The 19,486-nt window shown below is 44.4% G+C and overlaps 1 protein-coding gene and 1 long non-coding RNA gene across 12 annotated transcripts in view; one reads left to right on the forward strand and one right to left on the reverse strand.

Moving 5' to 3' along the window:
- SOCS2 (suppressor of cytokine signaling 2) lies at positions 1–11,268 on the reverse strand. Of its 6 annotated transcripts, none has more exons than XR_009967569.1 (4): positions 10,867–11,136; positions 9,076–9,362; positions 5,443–8,071; positions 1–2,219 (listed from the first exon to the last, which is right to left on the reverse strand). XR_009967569.1 is itself a non-coding variant. In XM_062633338.1 (4 exons), the coding sequence occupies exons 1-4, from the start codon at positions 11,191–11,193 to the stop codon at positions 7,623–7,625; spliced, it is 918 nt and encodes a 305-aa protein (XP_062489322.1). In that variant the 5' UTR covers positions 11,194–11,268; the 3' UTR covers positions 1–7,622. The 6 variants fall into 6 exon arrangements, 4 of the variants coding, with proteins under 4 accessions (XP_062489322.1, XP_062489313.1, XP_062489297.1 ...); XR_009967567.1 differs by having other exon boundaries at positions 4,174–8,071; XM_062633338.1 differs by adding an exon at positions 11,155–11,268 and having other exon boundaries at positions 1–8,071; positions 10,867–11,009.
- LOC134171299 (uncharacterized) overlaps positions 11,237–19,486 on the forward strand; it is a 23,067-nt gene continuing 14,817 nt past the window's right edge. For 3 of the 6 annotated variants that reach the window (XR_009967584.1, XR_009967587.1, XR_009967582.1), the window contains exons 1-2: positions 11,237–11,377; positions 18,960–19,138. This is a non-coding gene — a long non-coding RNA (uncharacterized LOC134171299). The other 3 variants (XR_009967585.1, XR_009967586.1, XR_009967583.1) reach the window with 3 other exon arrangements.

Genomic DNA, 19,486 nt, shown 5'->3' on the forward strand with positions numbered 1-19,486 from the left:
TTCTTTAGAAGTATGATTTTATTAAAAGGCATGTCCAGCATGGAGGTAAAATACATCACAAAGAGTTTCAAAACATCTTAAACCATGGAGTGTGAAGTGACTGTGTAGTGTCTATACATTTACATTTGTTTCAGTAATAAAAACAAGTGTTTATTAGCAGTGCTGCAGTGAATTAAGTCTTAATGCTGTTTACTTTGATGCAAATAATCTGTAGCCAAAAGTTGAATGCAGAATAGTTACAAGAAAAAGAGCAGGCATCGAAGACAGGCATCAAATGTGAAACTTTTGTATTCAGTCCAGAAAAAAAGCAAAAAGAATCTCTCAATGAATTGCAATAAGCCCCCTGCAATTAATATTTGCAAAATGTGACTCAGTATTTCTCAGAATTTTTAGTCCATTTTCACTAAATACATGAACTAACATATTTGTTCTTGAAGTTTAATTTAAAGATGCTTTGAGGAGACAGATGAAATACTGCAAGCCTCTGCATATTTATTCCAGACTTATGAAACTGTTTTTTTATATGTAAAACAACCATTTTAAATGTGAGAACAAACAAAGAAAATTCACAGATTAGCCTGAAAATCAAACATTGACAAGTAAGTAAAAGGAATTTAAGATTCAAGGTTGAAACCTTTTCACAAAAATAAATTATTTTGTTTGCAAGTCACAGCACATGAAATGGTTGTCTAGCATTTTAGATAAAAGACTGGAAGTTTGGTTTTATTTAGGAGAGTAACTGTTGCTTTTTGTAATCTTCTGTTTCTTTCTCAGGCTTTGAACTTGACAAGTTATATACATACATATATATGTGTATGTATATATGTACAAATTATATATACAGTACTTATATTTTCAAAGGTTCTTACTTTCAGGTGAGGCATTTCAGGAGCAGATAATGGCTCATGGAAAGTTTAGACAGGTAGCCTAGCAAGAGATTTGCCACTGCTTATACTTTTCCCATACATCCTGTTTTTAAACAAAAAAAGAACTCACCTTCAATTAAAAATTCACTTACTGTATTTTGTTCCCTTTCAAAATGAAACCTGCCCCCATGAATGGTTATAGTGGGGCTGGTTCAGCAGCCTGCAGTAGGCACTGCGTCCTCCACCAAGGGAGTTAAATACATGAATTGTGCCAGAAAACACAGGAATTGCACAGGCAGTTTCCCTTGCAGACAACATGCGGCTGAAGCACTTCAGCTCGCACAGGAGCTGTGGTGCCACTTCCCCTGCAAGCTAGTCAGACGAGAATCTCACCTTCCTAACTTTCTTCTTTCTTTCTAGCAATGCAGCCGGTCAGAGGTACTCCATCACTGCAGCTAAATTTCCTGTCAATGTCAATTGAAATATGAGTGACTTTTCACCCCACACTGATAAGTTACAAAATGTCAAGTCTATTTTACAGATGAGTAAATTGCAGCTAATACAGGCTCAGTCTTGTTTAGTATTTCTCTTCCTAAAAGAAAATGAACCAGCTGAAAACCCCATAAATGGTAAGTTGATGCACAACTTACTCTGTCCTCCAGACTGCGTCAAGCTGCACACTAGGTAAGAAAAAAGCCAATGTGTGACATGTCATACAGGTGTCCAGCGCAATCCCTCAAATTTGGAGGTGCCCCCTGAGACAAACCAGGTGTGGGCACAGAGGCTCAGCAGAACAGGACTGCAATGTAAAAGAGGTACAATTACATTGTAACAAAGCATTTTGAAAAGGGATTTTACAGCCTTCAACTATCAGTCTTACAATTGTTTCTTATATAATGCTTGCTATCAACCCTGATCCAAATAATCTCAATAAAGTCAAAAGAAAAATTTGGGGGTTTGAATCTTTTTCCACATTTTATATACCTCTGCATTTACTATTTGTTAACTGACTTCGCACCAAGTTGCAGTCCTCAGCTATGAAACATCAGTTATGGAACAATTTGACTGAAAACAAAAGGATTTACTTATGCAAACCCTGCTTGCCAGTGAAAGAAAAATTAAGGCAGGAACATGGAATTTTTGGAGTTTGTTTTCAAATTTTGTTCTTTGCAGCATTCAGCACTGAACTTCCCCAGGGTATTATCTGTTTGAACTTTCTCCTGCTAAATGCCAGCTTGTTCATTATGCTAGTATAAACAGCTTTTGCTCCTCCATTTTATTCCTCCTTTATACCATAGAAAGTGATGGTATTATTTTGGTATTTCAGTTCCTGGAGAATTAATGGCTCCAATTCTGGAAGAAAACAAACCAAAACACAGGTGCAATCCTTTTTTAAAAAGGGATTTAAGTTGAATAAAATCCATAATTTATCAGGCAGCCTAAACATCATCATTATGGTGCTGTGTTTTCACATTTCCCTCGATTTTCTTTGAGGCAATGGCTACTTCAAAGTCTTGTAGATAACCTGATCAATAAACAACAGTTTTTGAGCACTCCTTCCCTTGGCAACCCTTGGACCAGGACAGACTGATTTTGCTAGACACTTATTTTTTAGTTCCTGAAATTCAGTTATCCAGACAGACTTTGTTTAGATGTGGTTTAAACTGTGCTGCTATTAGCTACTCCCCTGGACCTAAAGGCATTAGCTTAGCTCTACTAATACACCTTTCAACACTGTACTAGTCCTGATGGTTAGTTATTTGACACACCTTGTGAGAAGTGCCACCTCTCACAGGAGGTGCTGGCCTTTCCCTTCAGTCCCTTCTCAGACACCAAAAGCCAGACAGGTAATTCCCTCCTCAGCAAGCAGAGTAACTTCTTATCTGGTTTCCTGGCAGCTGTGTTTTACCTAGCTTGTAAGATGATGTCTGTCTAAGACAGCAGGTGAGGACCAGCAATGGTCAGCAGTGATGCCTTTGCAGCCCCTGGCAGCACCAACTCTGCCTCCCAGTTTCTGTGACTGATCTTCAGCCCCTTGTAGAAATTACCCACTCTTGGCAATGCTGTGGCAAACCACCATGTTGTTGTGCTCAGACCTTGGCGACTGAAGTTACGTGCTGGTGGAATGTTGTTTCCAGGCATTTTCAGTCATGCTAAGGGCTTAGCAAAATACTGAGACCTGCTGAAGTGAACGCTAATAAAGAAGTGGTTTTCAGGAGCTGGGCTGAGATACCAAAGTAGCTTGTCATCCCCACTTCCTTTGTGTATACAGCACCAACCAGCTCAGACCTTCCAAATAATTTCTAGTTATTCTATTTGGAAATTTTAGGGTTTATGTACTAAAATTTTCCTTTGATTCTATAGTTTTTTGTTGTTTTTCTTTTTTATGCCCTTTCAAGAGAAAAGTTTCTTATTGAGACTCAGTAGCACAACTTCTAGAATTCCTGAAGCCATCCTTTCCTCTAGCAGTCAGTATGATAGTTAGATTTATTTTAATGACAGCAAAGTCAGCAGAAATTTTATTTTACTGTTTTTTATATTCCTATTAGACACGACACCCATATCTAAAGGTATCTCTTCCTATTTCCATCACGTGTTTTGGCTTAAGAAGAACAAGCCCTGACACCACTCAACTTACTCTCTGCTAGATATTAAGCCTATAGACAAAATAAAAATCCATACAAATTTTATCAGGAATACAAGAAGCTCTTGATAGAACGTGTAAGTAAATAAAGTTTTCCTACGATCATCAACAAGGTAGTTTACCTCCAGGAACACTTTGCTAAGACATGGTACAGGAATTCATGCAGCTACAGAGCCCTGTCCTTCCTATCGTACATAGATTGTTTGCTTAAAGAGTCTCAGATTCTAAAGCTCCAGTTTTCAGTGAGGAGTACATTCAGAATGTACATAATACAAATTATGTTTGTATTTTTTTAACATAAAAAACCCTCTGCCCCCATATTCTAGTGAACAATTTTTCTTTCTTGCTAATAATTATATATTGTTGATCTAGAATGTGGTTACATAAAATACAAATAGGAAAATATTAATGAGATGAGATTAAAACAAAATTGCTTGTGATGCACTGGGCGCAGCTGCTTGGTTACATTCCCAGTCTACCCACCTATCTTGCACTTGAACCCTTTTCTGTCTCTGGTGACAGAAAAGGCAGCAGAGAAATGCCCATACAACTAAGACAGAGCCATAGTTCACACTTCTGCTGGGCTTAGTGCCTAATTAAATAGTCATCAATTACATTTTTATCATTCATCTCACAATTGTGTTTTTATTTTTTAAGCATCACCTTTGAGGACTGTGGGGCTCTCAGTTGTCCTTTCATTATTCAGGAACTAACATTCCAGGAATAAACTGGAAAATCTGAAACCTCAAGACTCAAAAATGAAAAAAAAAAACAATACATGGGGTAAAAAAAAAAAAAAAAGGCTTATGATTAGAGTCCTTATCATGATTTTGGGTTGATTCACAGGCACTGAACCTGTGAAACTGGCTTCACTGAACACTCTGTACTAGCAATTCAAGATGACATATATCAGTTAGAAGTAATTTTTGGAATCCAAAGGGGCAGCAATTTAAAAGCTACTGCTGCAAACAAGCCATATCCATAAAGTGAAAAAAAAAAAAAAAGAAAAAAAAGAAAAAACAAACCCAAAACCCCAGAAAGCACTGGAACTCTTTTTAAAATGTTTGGACAACATGACAGTGCCTGGAAATTCATGAGGTCTACATGCAAGATTTTTGCACCACTGTAATCTAATCATGTGCTATCCTTGGATTTTTTTTGTACCAGAATAGGTCATTCCTCTGTGCTGTGCTAGAATGAAGCAGAGCTTTCAGCAAGCTATGGCATGGTTTAGTTTTACTAGTGCAATGCATCAACCCTAGGGCTGGCATCCTAGTGAGGACAAGAACTGTGCTTTCATACAAAGAGGACTAGTTCCCCCTCCAGTCTGTTCAAAATATTGTTCAGTGCTTCGAGCACGCCCTGGCTACAGCCCCTATTTTTCCTCACAGTAACCAACACAAACAATACAAAGTGTAAGTCAGTATGCTCAGTGTTTGGTGATTTGATTCCACATCACAGAAACTACTCTGTATTGTTAACAAGAATTGCCACCTTTCGATTTACTAGCATTCCTTGTCCTCAGGCTGCCATTCGCCTTTGTGTTTTGGAGAGCTGGCCACAAAAGCCCAGTGAGCTGCTCTGCATCTGCCCCACGTCATTCCTCAAAGCTTGGCTCTGCTGTGGGGAACACCTGGCCTGCCACTGCTTACAGTAGGCTGCCAGCAGTGAGCCAGAAATCATTTCCTGTATGTACAACACAGCTGGCTTGCTGCACCCCAAAACTCTTATCTTCTCAGTCTGCCAGTTCCAGCATTGGTGTTCATGATTTTAAACCTGGAGGCCAGGGGCTAGACAGGAGTGAACTCATTTTAAAGGACCTTATTATAATGTGTTCACCACTGAGACCCCAAGCATATCACAGCTAAGCATCACCTTGGCTAAAAATGCCCCCAGTAGAAAGTTAATATAGCAGATTAGAGCATTTCTTACTGTGACAAAAGTTACTCTCTGCCACAGCTATCTCATCTCAAGGTAGAGCTAGACAACAACTGTAAGAGAACAGATTCAACAGAATTGAAAGCATTCCCAGAAATACGGTTCACAGGCACTTCTCATAGGAAAACCTCTTCAACTTCAGGGTGGCAGATCCTAGCAAGACAGATGACAAGCACAGAAAAACTGTGATTATGATGCATACCTGGAATACAAGAGCTCTTCTGAGATGGGAACCAGAGGGTGGTCGTCATGTGATGTGAAAAACTTCCAACAATCTGCTACACTTTGGCACGGCATGGGGAAAAAATTTTACAGAACAAAAGCTTTTGTTCTGTTTTTCATGAGAAAACTCGCCCCATTTCTATACTAAATCTTACATTAAAAATGAGGAGAGAGAATTGAAGACATGGAGAAAGAAAACCCACCTCTTCCATGGAGAGAACAACATACCAAGTATTTGCGCTACCAAGGAACCATCCCTTTCTGGCTCAGGTTCTCAGTCACTTAATGACTGTCCTACTCATTTCTGCCAGCATGCTAATGATAAAGCTAAGCGTGTAACACTGGGAGTTTAGATGCAACAAAATAAGCTGGTTGATGCTCCAGAGTTTATGAGAAGGGACAGAGCATAGTGACAGTACTACAGAACAGATAAGGCATGAAGAAAACAAGACAATTATTTCATATTGTTTCTGTTTTGGCCTGGGCAGGGCTACATTACAGCAAGTCTTGACAATCCTCTTTGTTCAAACACATGTCTATTTGCTTTAATAAAAAGTAAGCTAGGGAAAGAGTTAAAGTTGACTGAGGATGATGCCCTTGCTTCTCTCTTCACTCTCCCCTATTACTCTCATCTGGGTTATTTTTTCTCTTAAACAGTTTATGTTTAGGCTAAGGAACAGGTACCCAGGGTTTCTGACCCTTCTTCCAATTTGGAGGACTGCTGTAACAGAAAAGACAATGTCCTATGCTAATACCTAACTACAGGAATTCAGCAGGCAGCCTCTAAACCACTAACCTCAACCTAATCCAGCTATTCCTTTGAGCAGCACCATAAAGGCAAAGCAGGGATATGCTTCCTCACCGATACATGTGCATTTATCTGAGTATTACCTGGGAAATTATATAGGTTGCTAAAATCACCGTTTCCTGAAAAACAGCAGCAAATCCATACATACAAAGATTGGGAGATTGTTGTGCAATTTGATTTACTTTATTAATAGTCTGATAACTACAATGGTGAATTAGAAAAAAAAAAAAAAAAAGCCCCAACCCAATAAAAAACCCCAAACATACTTCCCCACATTTTGGGAAACAAGCTGAAGAAATTCTACACTGTAGAAGACAGCTGTAACTGCTGATATCCATGTTTTGACATTGGAACTGAGTAACTTCAAGTCTGCAGCATACAGTCCTAAAGCCTCAAGCAAAACAGGCTTACTAGTAATAACATGGATATATCACCACTGGGAAGATGTTAACCATGTTGAAAATTCTGGGATACCAATCTGGTATAATCCACAACATACTGGGTTCCTATGAAAGATGTGGCATTTCTCCTTAAGGTCAGCTTTTAGAGAACTTTGAAAAACTATGTTTTGAACTTCTTACTTGCAGTGTTTCTTTGCTTGCAGAAAAGCATGAGAATTATAGTTCAATAAAGACTGAATACAAGATCAATTTTTTGACTGGATTTGATTAATTGCATAACTTTGGCAAGATTACCACTGCATGATCCAGTTAAGCTTTCAGGATTATATGAACACCAGCACCAAATTAATCATGGAATCAGACAACTGAGATGCTTATGCACTCTCATACATCTTTGACCACTTCTGCAGTCTCTCCCAGCCCCACTACTTCGGTTAGCATTTGATAATTTGTGAAGTATTTTATGCCATTGACAAAGCAACATGATCTGGACAGATTCCTGGCTTCTCTTTCCTTGCAAGAATAGCATGCCACCTTGTTGAACCCCCGAGGATGCAAGCTGAGATTATTCTACATAAAGTCTCCCTTTGTGGCATCTGAAATTAAAACCTTTCCCCCAGAACTGCCACTGTTTTGATAGTGAATTCCATGCTGATTTGTTCAACTGGTTACTCAGTTCTTTGGCTGATTTTAAGAATTGCATTTAAAAGTTACGCTACATTACAGGCATTTAGAAAATATATTTATACCTGGTACTGGTACTCTTTCAAGTACTCTTTTAGTCTTGTTGGTAATGGCAGCTCCCAGATCTGATTTGTGCATTTGTTTATAGTTATTCTGCAGCGGTGTTGCAGAGATGGAGTGGACGTATAGAGAGGTTTGTTCAAGTAAAGATGAACTGTTCCATTTGAAGGTGTTTCTGTTCTGTTCTTGCACATAAGAACATAGTACTCAATCAAATGCACAACGCTGTTGAACTGCTTAAGTCTAGATCTGACACACGTGATAGAGTCCAGTCTAAACTTGCCATCTTGATATTCTATACGTAGATTGGTCGGTCCCGCTGATGTTTTTACCGAAATAGTCAATAGATACTCTGAATGTGAACTATCCCTAACCAAGAAGGTCCCTTCGGGAGCATCCTGTAATCTCTCTTTAGCTTCAGCAACAGTCATGTTGCCCCAGTACCATCCTGTTAAAAAAGAAGAGAAGGGTTTGGTTTTGTTCATTAGTGTTTGTTTGTTTTAAAAGCTACTCTTTGGCTGATATACTTCTAATAACCCATTTCCTTTGTTGTTTGAAAGTCCTGCAGGCATTCTACATTTTTATTTGCGATTTAAATTCATTTGCTTCACAATGCGTCTCGGTTTGACAGAGCCTTCCAGATCACTGTTCATTTTCCTATCTATGCATACACGCGCACAAACTTTCCTAGAGCGTCCTGAGAGGCTAACATCGAAGGTGCCGACACCACGGGCTGCCCGTAAGCTAGCAGAGACGGGTCCCGCGACTCCCCGCTGCGCACACGCCGCGGCGAGCGTGGCGTCCGCACTGCATACGCTGGCAGCCCGCAGAAAGCCAGCTTTGGAAACTCTAGGTAGTCTGTTGTTGAAATGTGCTTTGTCTAGCAATCGGAAGCAGAGAGCTGAGGAAACAACTTCGGCGGTGCAGTTGCGGTCCTAGCAGGGAGCAGGGGAGGCAATGAAGACCAGAAAGCCACTTCATCCGCCCGCGGCCAAGTCCCGAGTCGTGCGGGGCTGGGCGAGCCGCCGCCACGCCGGCGAGCAGAGCTCAGGTACGCGGCGGCGAGGGGATGCGGCGGCGCCACCGCCCGCCCGGCACACTGCGGGCGCCCCGGCCGGCAGCAGCGCCCGGCCCTAGCCCGGGCGGCGATCCCGGGCTGCCGCCGGGGCGCGGCGCTGCCGGCGCTTTCGCTTCGGCCGCCGCAGCCCGCGGAAGGTCGGAGCCGCCGCCGCCTCCCCTCGCCTCCGCGGTGCCGCGATCCCGCAGCTCTGGGCGGTGCTGGCAAGCGTCGCCCCACGGTCCGCTTCCCCTCTCGGCCCGGCGGGGCAACCCGCCGCCCCGCTCCGCCTCCCCTGGGTCGGTGGCGCGGCGGGAGGCAGCGAGTCGGACACCCCGGCGACTGCCGCTTCCCCCGGCCGCCCCCCACCCCCGAAGCCGGCAGACCCGGCTTACCTGCCCGCCGCAGCTCCTCCATAGCGGCGGCCAGCTGCGCCGCCTCACAGAACTCTTCGGCAACAGGCGCCGCCGTCCCGGGGTGTCCCCAGTGCGCCCGGGAGCCCTCCGTGCTCTCCAGGGACTCGGCGGAGCGCAGGGTCATGAGGGGCGGCGGCGGCGGGCGCTGCCCCGCTCGCACGCAGGTCGGGGGCTGCCTGCAGGGAAAAGGCTCCGCTTCGCCGCCACCGCCGCGGTGCTCAACGCCGCGACGGGTGCATGGCCCCGGCCCCCGGCCCGGGCGCCGCCTGGGAGCGGAGAAAGCGTGGTTAGCGGCGAGCCCCGCGAGAGGCGCTCCCAACGCAGCCTGTGCGTTTCTAGCGCTCCCTCTTCGGAACTTCCCAGCATCCAGAGGAGGGACCCGAGGCGAGAGATCACCTCCCGGCGGAGCGGGGGAGGGACATCTCCTCCCCCCGACGCCCAGCCTGTCCCCGACTCCCCTCCGCCGGGGACGAGGCGGCAGACCGCGAAGGTGGTCTCGCTCTATAGCAAGAGCAAACCCGCTGATGCGCCGCTCCCTCTGCAGGGGTAGGCGAAGCCGGGCGGCAGCGCTGGAGGGGGGGGGCGTTTGAAGAGGTAGGAAGTCGTGGGACTTTACGCTGGGCACGTAAAGGTATGAGCAGGATTGGTGTGGGGGGAGGAGTAACGGGGAGCGGGACAGGTCCCAGACCCGGCGCTGCCCGGCTTGCACGCTGCGACGTGCAGGAACAGATCGGTCCGCCTTTCACTAAGGTCCCACGCGAAGCCGTACCTCTAGGAACGGGAGCAAGGTGCGGTCCGTGTTGCCGGGGCGGGAGTGAGTCCCTCCCGGACAGCGGGGCGCCCGGGGGCCTGGTACGCGGGCAGAGCCGGGGATCGCTGGCCGCTCGGGTACGGGAAGGGGCAGCGCGGTGGAGGACGTGATATATATATATATATATAGTGCGGGGCAGGAAACATGCTTTTTCCGTTCCATTAAATACTGCCGGAGTTACAAAAAAAAATTTATCTTTCCGCTGAGCTGAAGCGAGCGGGGGGAAGGGAGGGCGAAAAGAGCCTCTGGCTCTCCCACCGTCACACCGGCAGCGACATGGAGCCTGGCAGCCGCAGCGAGGGGAGCCCTGCCGGTTTGGCAGGGGGCGAGAGGGAGCTCTCGGGAGAGGCTGGGCTCCCAGAGGTGCCTGCGGGCCGGGCAGAAGCTGTGTCCCGCGGTGCGCAGCAGCCGCCGCCAGGTGAGGGGCTATGCCAAGGTGGCACCTCCCGTCACAAGTTTCCGCGGCGGAGCTCGGTAACTTCCAAATGAAACTTCAGCGGCAGCTGATGGGTGGCTCTGCCGGGTTTCTATCGCAATACAGGCAGGCACAAGCACGTCAACCCCCGCAAAGCCCATCCCCGACCCTCCTGCCGCCAGCTCGGGGTCCGGGCGCAGGTGCGCCTGTCGCCGGAGCTGCTGCGGGCGCGGGGCTGCCGGCCGCAAACCCCGAGCGCAGGTGGGAGCAGCTTTGCCGCGGGTGCCCGGGTGCGACCCCTTGCGAAGGGGAAGCGCGGGAGCGCCCAGTCGCCGGTGCTCGGCGGGGACGGAGGGTTTGCGAGACCGTGGTGGTTAGCTGCGACGGGGTGTCTCCCGGCAGGGATGAGGAGCGCCGGAGCAGCTTGCCTCCGGCTCCGGAGGAGCCTGCATTCCGCCTGCCCGGGAGCGGGGCGGCAGGCTCCCTGCGCTCGAGGAGCGGCAGAACACCGGGCGCAGGGCGGGAGAAGGACAGCGGGACTCACCCAGGCTCGGCCGGACAGGGTTGGGGCCGCCGCTGTCTCCGCCTGGAGGTGGGGTGCTCAGGTTGTTGTCGCTGCCGGCGGCAGCGGGGAGCACAGCACCCGCCGCCGAGGAGAAGCGTCGAGGCTGTGCTGAGGCAGACAGTCTGCTGGAGGAGGAGGATGGTGCTCCTGGGGAAACAACACCCTCCGCTCCCCCCCTCTCCCCGGCGCGGGCGGTCTGTTCTCCTTTGATTGCGAGGCGAGGGCATCCTGCCCCCGCCGCTCCCCCCGCCCGGGATGGCTACATACAAAGGCTGCTTTCCAGGAACTTTCCAGGAACCGCATCATGTGACAGGACCCGCTCCGGCGCCTCCACCGCGACTCGCGGCCAGCCGAGGGCCGACGCACCGACAGCCGCCGCCCCTTGTCACGCCGGGGCAAGCAGTCGCCTAAAACCTTCTCCCCCTCACCTCCCAGTCCCCGCGGGCCCAACCCTCCGCCCAACGAGGGCGGCAGACGCGCGGCGAACCAGGTCAGTGGCTGAGGGCCGCTGAGGTACCGGCGAACGGGAGGCCGCTGAAGGAGCCCGCCGGAGGGGCCGTGTCTCAGGGGGTGAGACGCGGCTCCGCGAGCGGGCCGCGCGGCACCTCCTGAGGTAACCATGCGAGCGCGGGAACGCGTGTCCTGTATTTCTCCCCCCCCCCCCTTCCTTCTCCTCCTCAGTGATGGCGGGGTTGAAGGCGAAGGTGGGAGGGGGGACGGGGAACGAGACCCTGCCTTGCCCTGCGCCGGCAGCCGCGGGCACCTGAGCTCGGCAGCAGTGGCGGGGCCCGCCCTTGGGGCAAGGAGCGAGGCAGAGGAGGGGAGAGAGGGCCGGTGCCAAGAGCTCCGTGCCAGGGGCTTGCGGCGGCCGAAGCTCCTGGGACACCCCACCCTGCTCTCCACCCCCCTTCACCCTCCGGCGCTAAATACCTCGTTGCTACAAACAGCCATTACCCGACGATGCGCGCGCCGCTCCTTCCCCCCCATTTTCCCCCCTTCCCTTCCCCCCCCCCCCGCGACTTTTCAATTTATTTATTTATTTTATTAAATAAACCCAAAGCTGGTGGTTTTGTTTTCTTTTTGTTTTTTTTTTTATTGGCTTAAAGATGATTGATTGCACCATGGGTGCTGTTCGTTAACCAGCCGCCTCCCGCCGCTGCTTGCGCTGACTTAGAAAGACCTCCACACTCCCCCCCCCCCCCCCCAGTATCTGTATATATAAATAGGAAAGAAAACAGGGAAACAAAACCAAAGTAGCCTTATTTGTGTCATCCTGGCTGCAGGTCAGGGCTCCCTGCAACGGAGATGTTTGGGAGAAGGGAGTATTTTTCAGGTTTGCCGGGAGGAGGAATAAGGGCTGTCTTTTTAAAGGTCTCTGGGGAAAAAATACTATAAAATAACACAACAAATAATCTCTTTAAAAATCGGTGTGTGTGTGTGTGTGGGAAGCCTTTGTTATCTAAGGGATAAATGAATATGTATTAGACTGGACGGTCTAGCTGAGGGAGCGGGGCAGCAGCGGCACGTCAGCTCCCTGCACAGGGAAAGCTCCCACAGGGACACTCCTGCCTTGGCCGCACTCCCCAGAAACTCCTGAAATTCAGTGTTTCTTTGAAAAATATAAAAAATAAACAAAACGGGGGACTATGGAGGACAGTTTCTGAAGGCTTTTGTAACAGCTATTACTTAGAATTTATAAACATCAGGGGGTGAGGGAAGAGTATTGGGAGTTAACAGTTCTCTTAAAAGAAACAAAAACTGTAGTAAGTAATTAAGCAGATTCATCTGAGGGGAAAAAAATAATAACTTTATTAAGTGAATTAGTCAATATGGTTTAATCAGTTTGTAATGCTAAGGTGCTTTTGAATTTAATTATTTATTAAAAAAAAGTAGTTTCAATCACTGACAGCACAGCAGATTTCAGATGAGGTCTGAGTAACAAACATGTTTTTTCTCACTTAAGCATTCTCAGAAATGGTTTAAAACAATTTAGGTCTTGAAGGTCATTCTTGTTCCTGTTTTCGTCTGTGTAATTCAGATAGTCTCAGATCAGCCTTCTGGAATCCCCACTAACTTTTCACTGCATAGATTTGAAGCAAGGAGAAAATATGTCTGTGTCCTTTGAAATTTAGTTTACAGTTCTGCTACTGACGATGTGAGACCTTGTATAAAATCTAATGTAATATTTTCAGAATTGCACTGGCTTCACTATGTTCAGAAAAAACAGCAGCAACAACAACAAAAAAGGAATATAAATCGATTTTTATTACTAAAATAGTTCCAGATACATATATGCAGGCATAGAGCTTTTGCTCAAAAATAAGTTATTTTGATATAACAGTGTTCAAATTAGAGCTATTCCTTCAAAGTTCACTAATTCATCTTAGAGAAATGGAATGCATCTTTGTCCAGATGCAAAGTTGCCTTTTTACAGCTTTGCTGTAGTTCTCTTTTTCTATGTTATTTATTAATGGCATTTTTATGTGGATAGTATCTCAAGACTTCCTTTGCTTCTGCTGTTTATTCGTCACTTGAAGTCATAATAATTTGTTTCTAAAACCACAGCTGGCTACTGTGAAGGCAGAGAGGAAGACCGTGATTTATGTGGTGAATCAGTAACAAGAACAGAGGAATGTCATAAATTTTGTTACTTAAAACTTCAGATACTGTTATGAAAAAGGTAGCATAAAAACTAAATAGGCAGTATATCAGCAGGATCTTTCCTATACAGAGTTCTGTTAATTTATTTTGTTTTTTCCTGAGAAGTTAACGCATTTTTAAAATAGTACTAAAGATTTGATAAATTTACAAGAACAATGAAATTCAAACTTAAAAATCGATCTTTAAATGACACTTTTGGCACCTCGTAAGAGTAGAATACTTAGGTTCACAGGTACCTTTATTCTCTGGTATAAGACTTCCCCAAGTGCTTGGTGGAGTAAGTTAGTATTTCACTGTTGCTTTCAACAATGTTAGCTGGTTCTCTCTGTCTGTGTGAGTCTTTGACAGTCACAGAGGAGAAAAAAATAAATAATTTTTAAGGTTAAGAAAAGGTGATTAAATTAAATTACTTGTGGGATTATGGGTCACATGTGGTGCATGAAGCTACTTTAAACTACTTTTTAGCTTTTTTGTCATTAGGATGTTTAATACATGCTTGGTCTGCCTTAAGTGTTTCTATAAAAAATTAGAATTGAGTAGGAGGGAGGTGTGAAATGGAGAAAGAAAAGAAGCAGCAGACTGAAAACTTAGCTTTCCATCAAGTAAATAAAAGAAGGTTTCTAATTGCCAACTAAAAACAGTAATTCTTCTAAACAGAGCCACTGATATGAAAACTAGTTTATACAAATGGGGATTTAGAATTTGTAAGTACAGTTCAAAGCAAGTGCTTTATTTTTAGTCTGTATTTTGGGGTATTAGTTCTAGGACAAATATTGCCTGTATGTATGTGGTTATGAATGCTTCTGAGCTAGTTCTAGAGGTGTATCATCCAACTGGACATGAAAGGCACAAACTTAAGGAATCTGTGATTTCTTTTCCAGATACTTTCTACTGTGCATGAACATTTTGGTTTGAGCAGGGTATCTTCCATCTAGTAGATATTTTAGTTGATATATGTGTTAGTAGTGAAAACATAAACGGTAAGAGTTCTTGAAAATCACAGGCAGAATAGATTATATTTCTGACTTGTTTTCAAACATACGTCGTCAAAAAGAGAAGGGGAGGGACGAGTAGATTTATTTATTTTTCCTTTAGGCAAAAACCTCTTTCATGACCAATGAAGGAGGCAACAACATTTTTACAGTAGTGTGGAGTGCCTGTTGCTAGAAATGATTTTCACTTTGTTCCTGAAAAGTGTGCCAAATTCACTGGAGAGCTAGCATGCTGATTTATTTATGTAATATGACGTGAGCCGGTGGGGGGGTGGGGGGGTGGGAATTCATTTTTGGCCCAGCTGATTTTGCTAAATTTGCTTTGGTCTGCTGAAAAGGTTTACTGGTTTCTTTAGCTAGATCTATCTAGCTACCTGAAAGAATACAAGGGGCCTTTCCTTGTTCTCTGCATCCCCACTTCCTGAAGATGCAGCACTGAATAGCCATTACCCATGGCATACCTTTTTGTCAGATAAAATTTGCTTTAGTTAAAAGGTCAACTATTGCTTATCACTTATCATTTATATCTATTTATTGACCATATTTTGACAACTGTTCACCTGAACTGAGCTAAATAACAGTGTGTAACTCCTCCCTGCCCTGTGACTGCAGTGGCCAGGCAGCATGTCTGGTTCTCAAGCAGAGAAATATGACTATTTGAGCCTTTATCTCAAGCAAATTAGAACAAGTTAATTGTAGCTCCACACCACAAACAAGGTCCACAGTGCGAGCCCTTAGAGAATTTCTCACTCAGTGGTTGGAAGAAAGGTTTGCTTATTTCACAAAGAGTTCCTAAAACAGAATAAATACAGCAGAGAGACAAGCTGCTCTTTCCAGCTGCCCGAGGAACAGAATGTTTTGATGAAATAAATAATGATGTATACCAAACAATTTTAACTAGCTGCCACCTTATTTCCTGCCATTTTTATCTACTGAGAGGTGAATGCTTTAAATTTCTTGAGAATATATGTTTGGTAAAGGAGAATAATCAAAAATTCAGTGGATAATAATTTCTATGAATCGGTGTTCTAAAAGAAAAACAGCACTTGTGATTTAAAAGCAAACCATCAAGAGGTAGCACTAAGAGAGCAGTACTTTGAAATAACATCCAGATTATTTTCTTTCAGAGACGGTGGAGAAGAAGAAGGATTATTTTCTTGCAGTTCAGTGCATAGGTAATCACCGGCAAGCATGAAACTGACCATAAAAAAAGGTGGCATTTAAATCCTTCTCTCATCTCATCAAGTGCTTCAAACTATTTAAAACTTAGGGTAGCATCTAAAGGCCTCAGCTGCACTGAGTAAGAGGTTATTGAGACACACTTAGGATCTTTAATTAAAACCAGTAAATGTGGAGCTTTTATAGTTTCTCTAATTTACTATTTACAATTTAAAGTAAAACCAAAATAACATAGAAATAATTTGATTGCACTTGTTAAGGAAAAGTGGAATGTGGTGACAGGGTACTAAGTATATATAGGTATATTTAAAAAAATATAATTTACACAGCAGTTTTCACCTTATTTTATGTTAGGCTTCTTTATAAACAGAAGAATTCAGGTATGTCACTTCGTAATTTTTGAATTGTCTAATTCTTAACTACAGCTAGCTAAATATTGCTGGAAGTTACCTGAGGATAATTTGTAAATATAGACCCTTTGACACCATTTTCTTTCCTAGTACAGGTCCTTTTCAAGAACATGGTAGAAAAAAAAGACTGCTGGCAAGAACTGTTTTGATAGCAGGCATTTTAAACAACTGTTAGGAGAATATTTGCTATGAATTTCAATATTCAGATTATAGTGTAAGATGTTGTGGCTGTACTATTTGTTTACCTTGGGTTTGGGGCTATAAAAGGGTGTATATGTCTGAGAAAGGGTGTTTAGGTGTATATATACACATGCACCTATACATACACATGTTCACAACCACACTCTCTGAAGTTGTGGGGTTTTTGAGAAATGTATACTCGTCTTTGTCTTAGAAAAATGCTAGAGATAGCACAGCTGAAAGCACTGTGAAATCTTGCATTCTTGTCCTAGATGCTTCCAGAACAAACAAGCCTTTTATGCTTGAGGAGGCTCAAGATGTTTTCCTGCCAGTTGCGAGTTCTACTTCTCAAACTAAAAGAGAGCAAGTAATGTCTGTGAAAAAGTTTTCCTGACAGACGCCATGCAGGCAGCTCTCCTGTGCTCTGCCAGTCCCTAAGTAATTAAAGTTTCTTTGTTGGCGAAGAGTCAGTTCTGAAGCTAATAAGGAAAATTAAAACAGGTGATGCAGTGGCTATCTTCAAAGGGGAGAGTTTTGAGTGCAAAGTATAATGGAAGACAAAGAAGAAACTGGGTTATATGTCTCTGAATAAATGGTCTTCCATCAGAAAAAGATTAATTTAAAATCACTGTTCTAGTTCTTATATTAAAGATGGTTTAATTCACCCAGAGCTATTTGGCCTAGAGAATGAATTCCTACAATTAAGTGTTTATGATTGAAAGTGCTGCCATGGAAAGCAGACAGATGAATATCATTTCAGGAGTACTGCGAATCATTAAATGAGTTGTAGAACCTTTTCCTGGGCATGAGCCACTTCTAAATTTCAGGCTAAGGCTATAATAGACTTCAGTATAAGGCCTGATGGGCTGCTGTATTTAAGAGCTTGAATAACAGGATAATCAGTGTGTACTGATGTGCTTATATAATTTTCAACTTCTTACAGTTAATTGAAAATATGCTGCCCATGGTATAGGTATGTGCTGCTTGGATCGAATACTCTTTTCAGATGAGTGCATTGTGAGTTTGAGGTAATAAACTTAACCTGCCTCTGACGTGTTGGCTTCTTTTGGCTCAATACAGGCATGGCTGCTTTCCCCACTTCAGTGTAAAGACAGGCTGGACGTGGAATGTCACACAAACCTGGACAGTTGACAAGAAAACAGTGCTAGCTGCCAGCTACCTTCTCTATTTGTCATGATTAGTGCTTGTTTTATGTCAGGAAGGCTCAAGGCATCATCCTGTAACTGATTGGCATGTTGGGAAGTTGTAAACTGAAATACAGGCCAGACAGACAGACTGGCATTTTTTGGGCTCAGCAGAGGAAGCAAACACAAAGCTTCCTGGTTAGGGAAAGAGCATTGGTCCACAGCTTGCCTTTTCTTGGCACAGCCTGTCCATTCCCAGGATTGCTTACCCGTCCTGTAAGCAGTTTTGCCAGGTATGTGAAAATTAAAGCTCCAACAGTAGTAGATTAAATTGGATAGACTGCTTGAGGCAGTTACTGTCTCCTCTTGTGCTGTACCTGAACCATCCTTCTTGGGACTCCTACAGAGTGCTGCCTGCAGCACGGATAACAAATTAACTCGTACCTCTCCTCTTAAACAACTTCAGCTTCTGATTTGGTATGATAAGATCAACCCCAGTTTCAGGGTGGCTCAAAACTGCAGTCGTTCAGGAGCAGCTTCATGAGCTGCTCAGTCCTGAGGTGGCAACTTTTGTGCATGGAGTGGGGTGAATGGTTGGGGGTGAGAGCAGTAACTCCTTCAGCCATCTGATTTTAATCCCTTACCATATGTGACTAGAAGTCCTTAGATGCCCTCTACTGCCATATACCAGAATTAACAGATGGCTCTGTGTAACCAAATTCAGATTTGCTGAAGTCTGTTATTATCTCTGTCTTTGTAAATGAATGGGGGAGGGGAAATAATATCCATAATTATTACAAAATATGCAAAGCCTTTTATAAAGTGTGAGTTTGGGCTAGACATCTTTTCCAACTTTCAATGTCATTGCCCTGTATTTCCAAATTTTAACACTATTTTTAGCATTCTTTTCGGAGCTCACTTCTGATAAATTTTCCCCTCTGGGAATAAATTTCATCCAGAAAGATGCCTGAGGCACAGAATTTTTACTGAGCATCTCAGGCCACATCATGCTAGACAGAAGGAAGCTGCAAAACCTGCTGCTGTAGATCAGACCCTGTTCTGGGAAGGAACTAAAGGATACGTTTTGCCATCGGATGTATCATTTGCATAGCATAGAACAGCAGGCAAGAGTCTGTATCTAAAATGGAATGACATTTCTGTCCCACGTTTGCCTGTGTTATGACTGCTTTGGTGTGCTGGCAGGCAAAAAAGCAATCTCAAGTCAAATAGATCTAGTCCTGGAGGGAATCAGCTGTACAGGCTCTAAGAATCAAGTGTTTCTGTGGTGCTTGATCTTCAGCTGTGTTGGCTGTATCAACTCCTTTTCCCTTCTATAAGGAAAACCCAGCAAAAGAATCCCACCTTTAATTCCCCAGCCCAGGTTCCTGACACTGATTTGACTGAGTGGGTTTGCTCCAAATGAAATTAGCAGTCACATTTTGTGTATGTTTTTAAACATGCCTACCCTTTTCTGAGGACAGTCTATTACTGTTTATTTTTTCTAGATGTTTGCCAGTGATGTTACCAGTAGAGGCAGGCACGGCAGGAGGGAGCATGAGCTTTCCAGTGGAACACCTGACAGCAGGGATCTGCTGCAGGGTAGTGAATGGGAACATACAGAGAGGCCATGTAGCAGGGCCTCTGTCAGGCCAATAAAAAGATAAGGCTTGGGTTCATCAAAGGGGTGAGCTTTCACACTACACTTTCTTTACCTTCCAGCAGTCCCCCACTTTCAGGCACACTGGTCTAGAATACGCTACTTACATTTTTCAGGAACTTTCATAATTTTTCCAGAACATAATCTCCAACTAACAGAAGTCCATAGCAAAATCTTGTTGTGAATGGGGGATTTGTTCTGTGAGGCTGTTTCTGAAAATGCCTGGCTCTCTGTTAGCCATTGCACAAAAGGCTGAAACATGAATTTATTCATATGCTTTTGTTTTCATCGTGTTCATTCCTTCAACCCTTCCCCTCCTTTCTCCAAGAAATACATGAAGCTCCTTCTGGCAGGTAGGCTATATACTTTGTGGTG

This window comes from Pezoporus occidentalis, unplaced genomic scaffold (genome assembly GCF_034315485.1).
Source record: "Pezoporus occidentalis ecotype Australia unplaced genomic scaffold, CSIRO_AGI_Poc_V1 ctg112, whole genome shotgun sequence".
Taxonomy (NCBI): domain Eukaryota; kingdom Metazoa; phylum Chordata; class Aves; order Psittaciformes; family Psittacidae; genus Pezoporus; species Pezoporus occidentalis.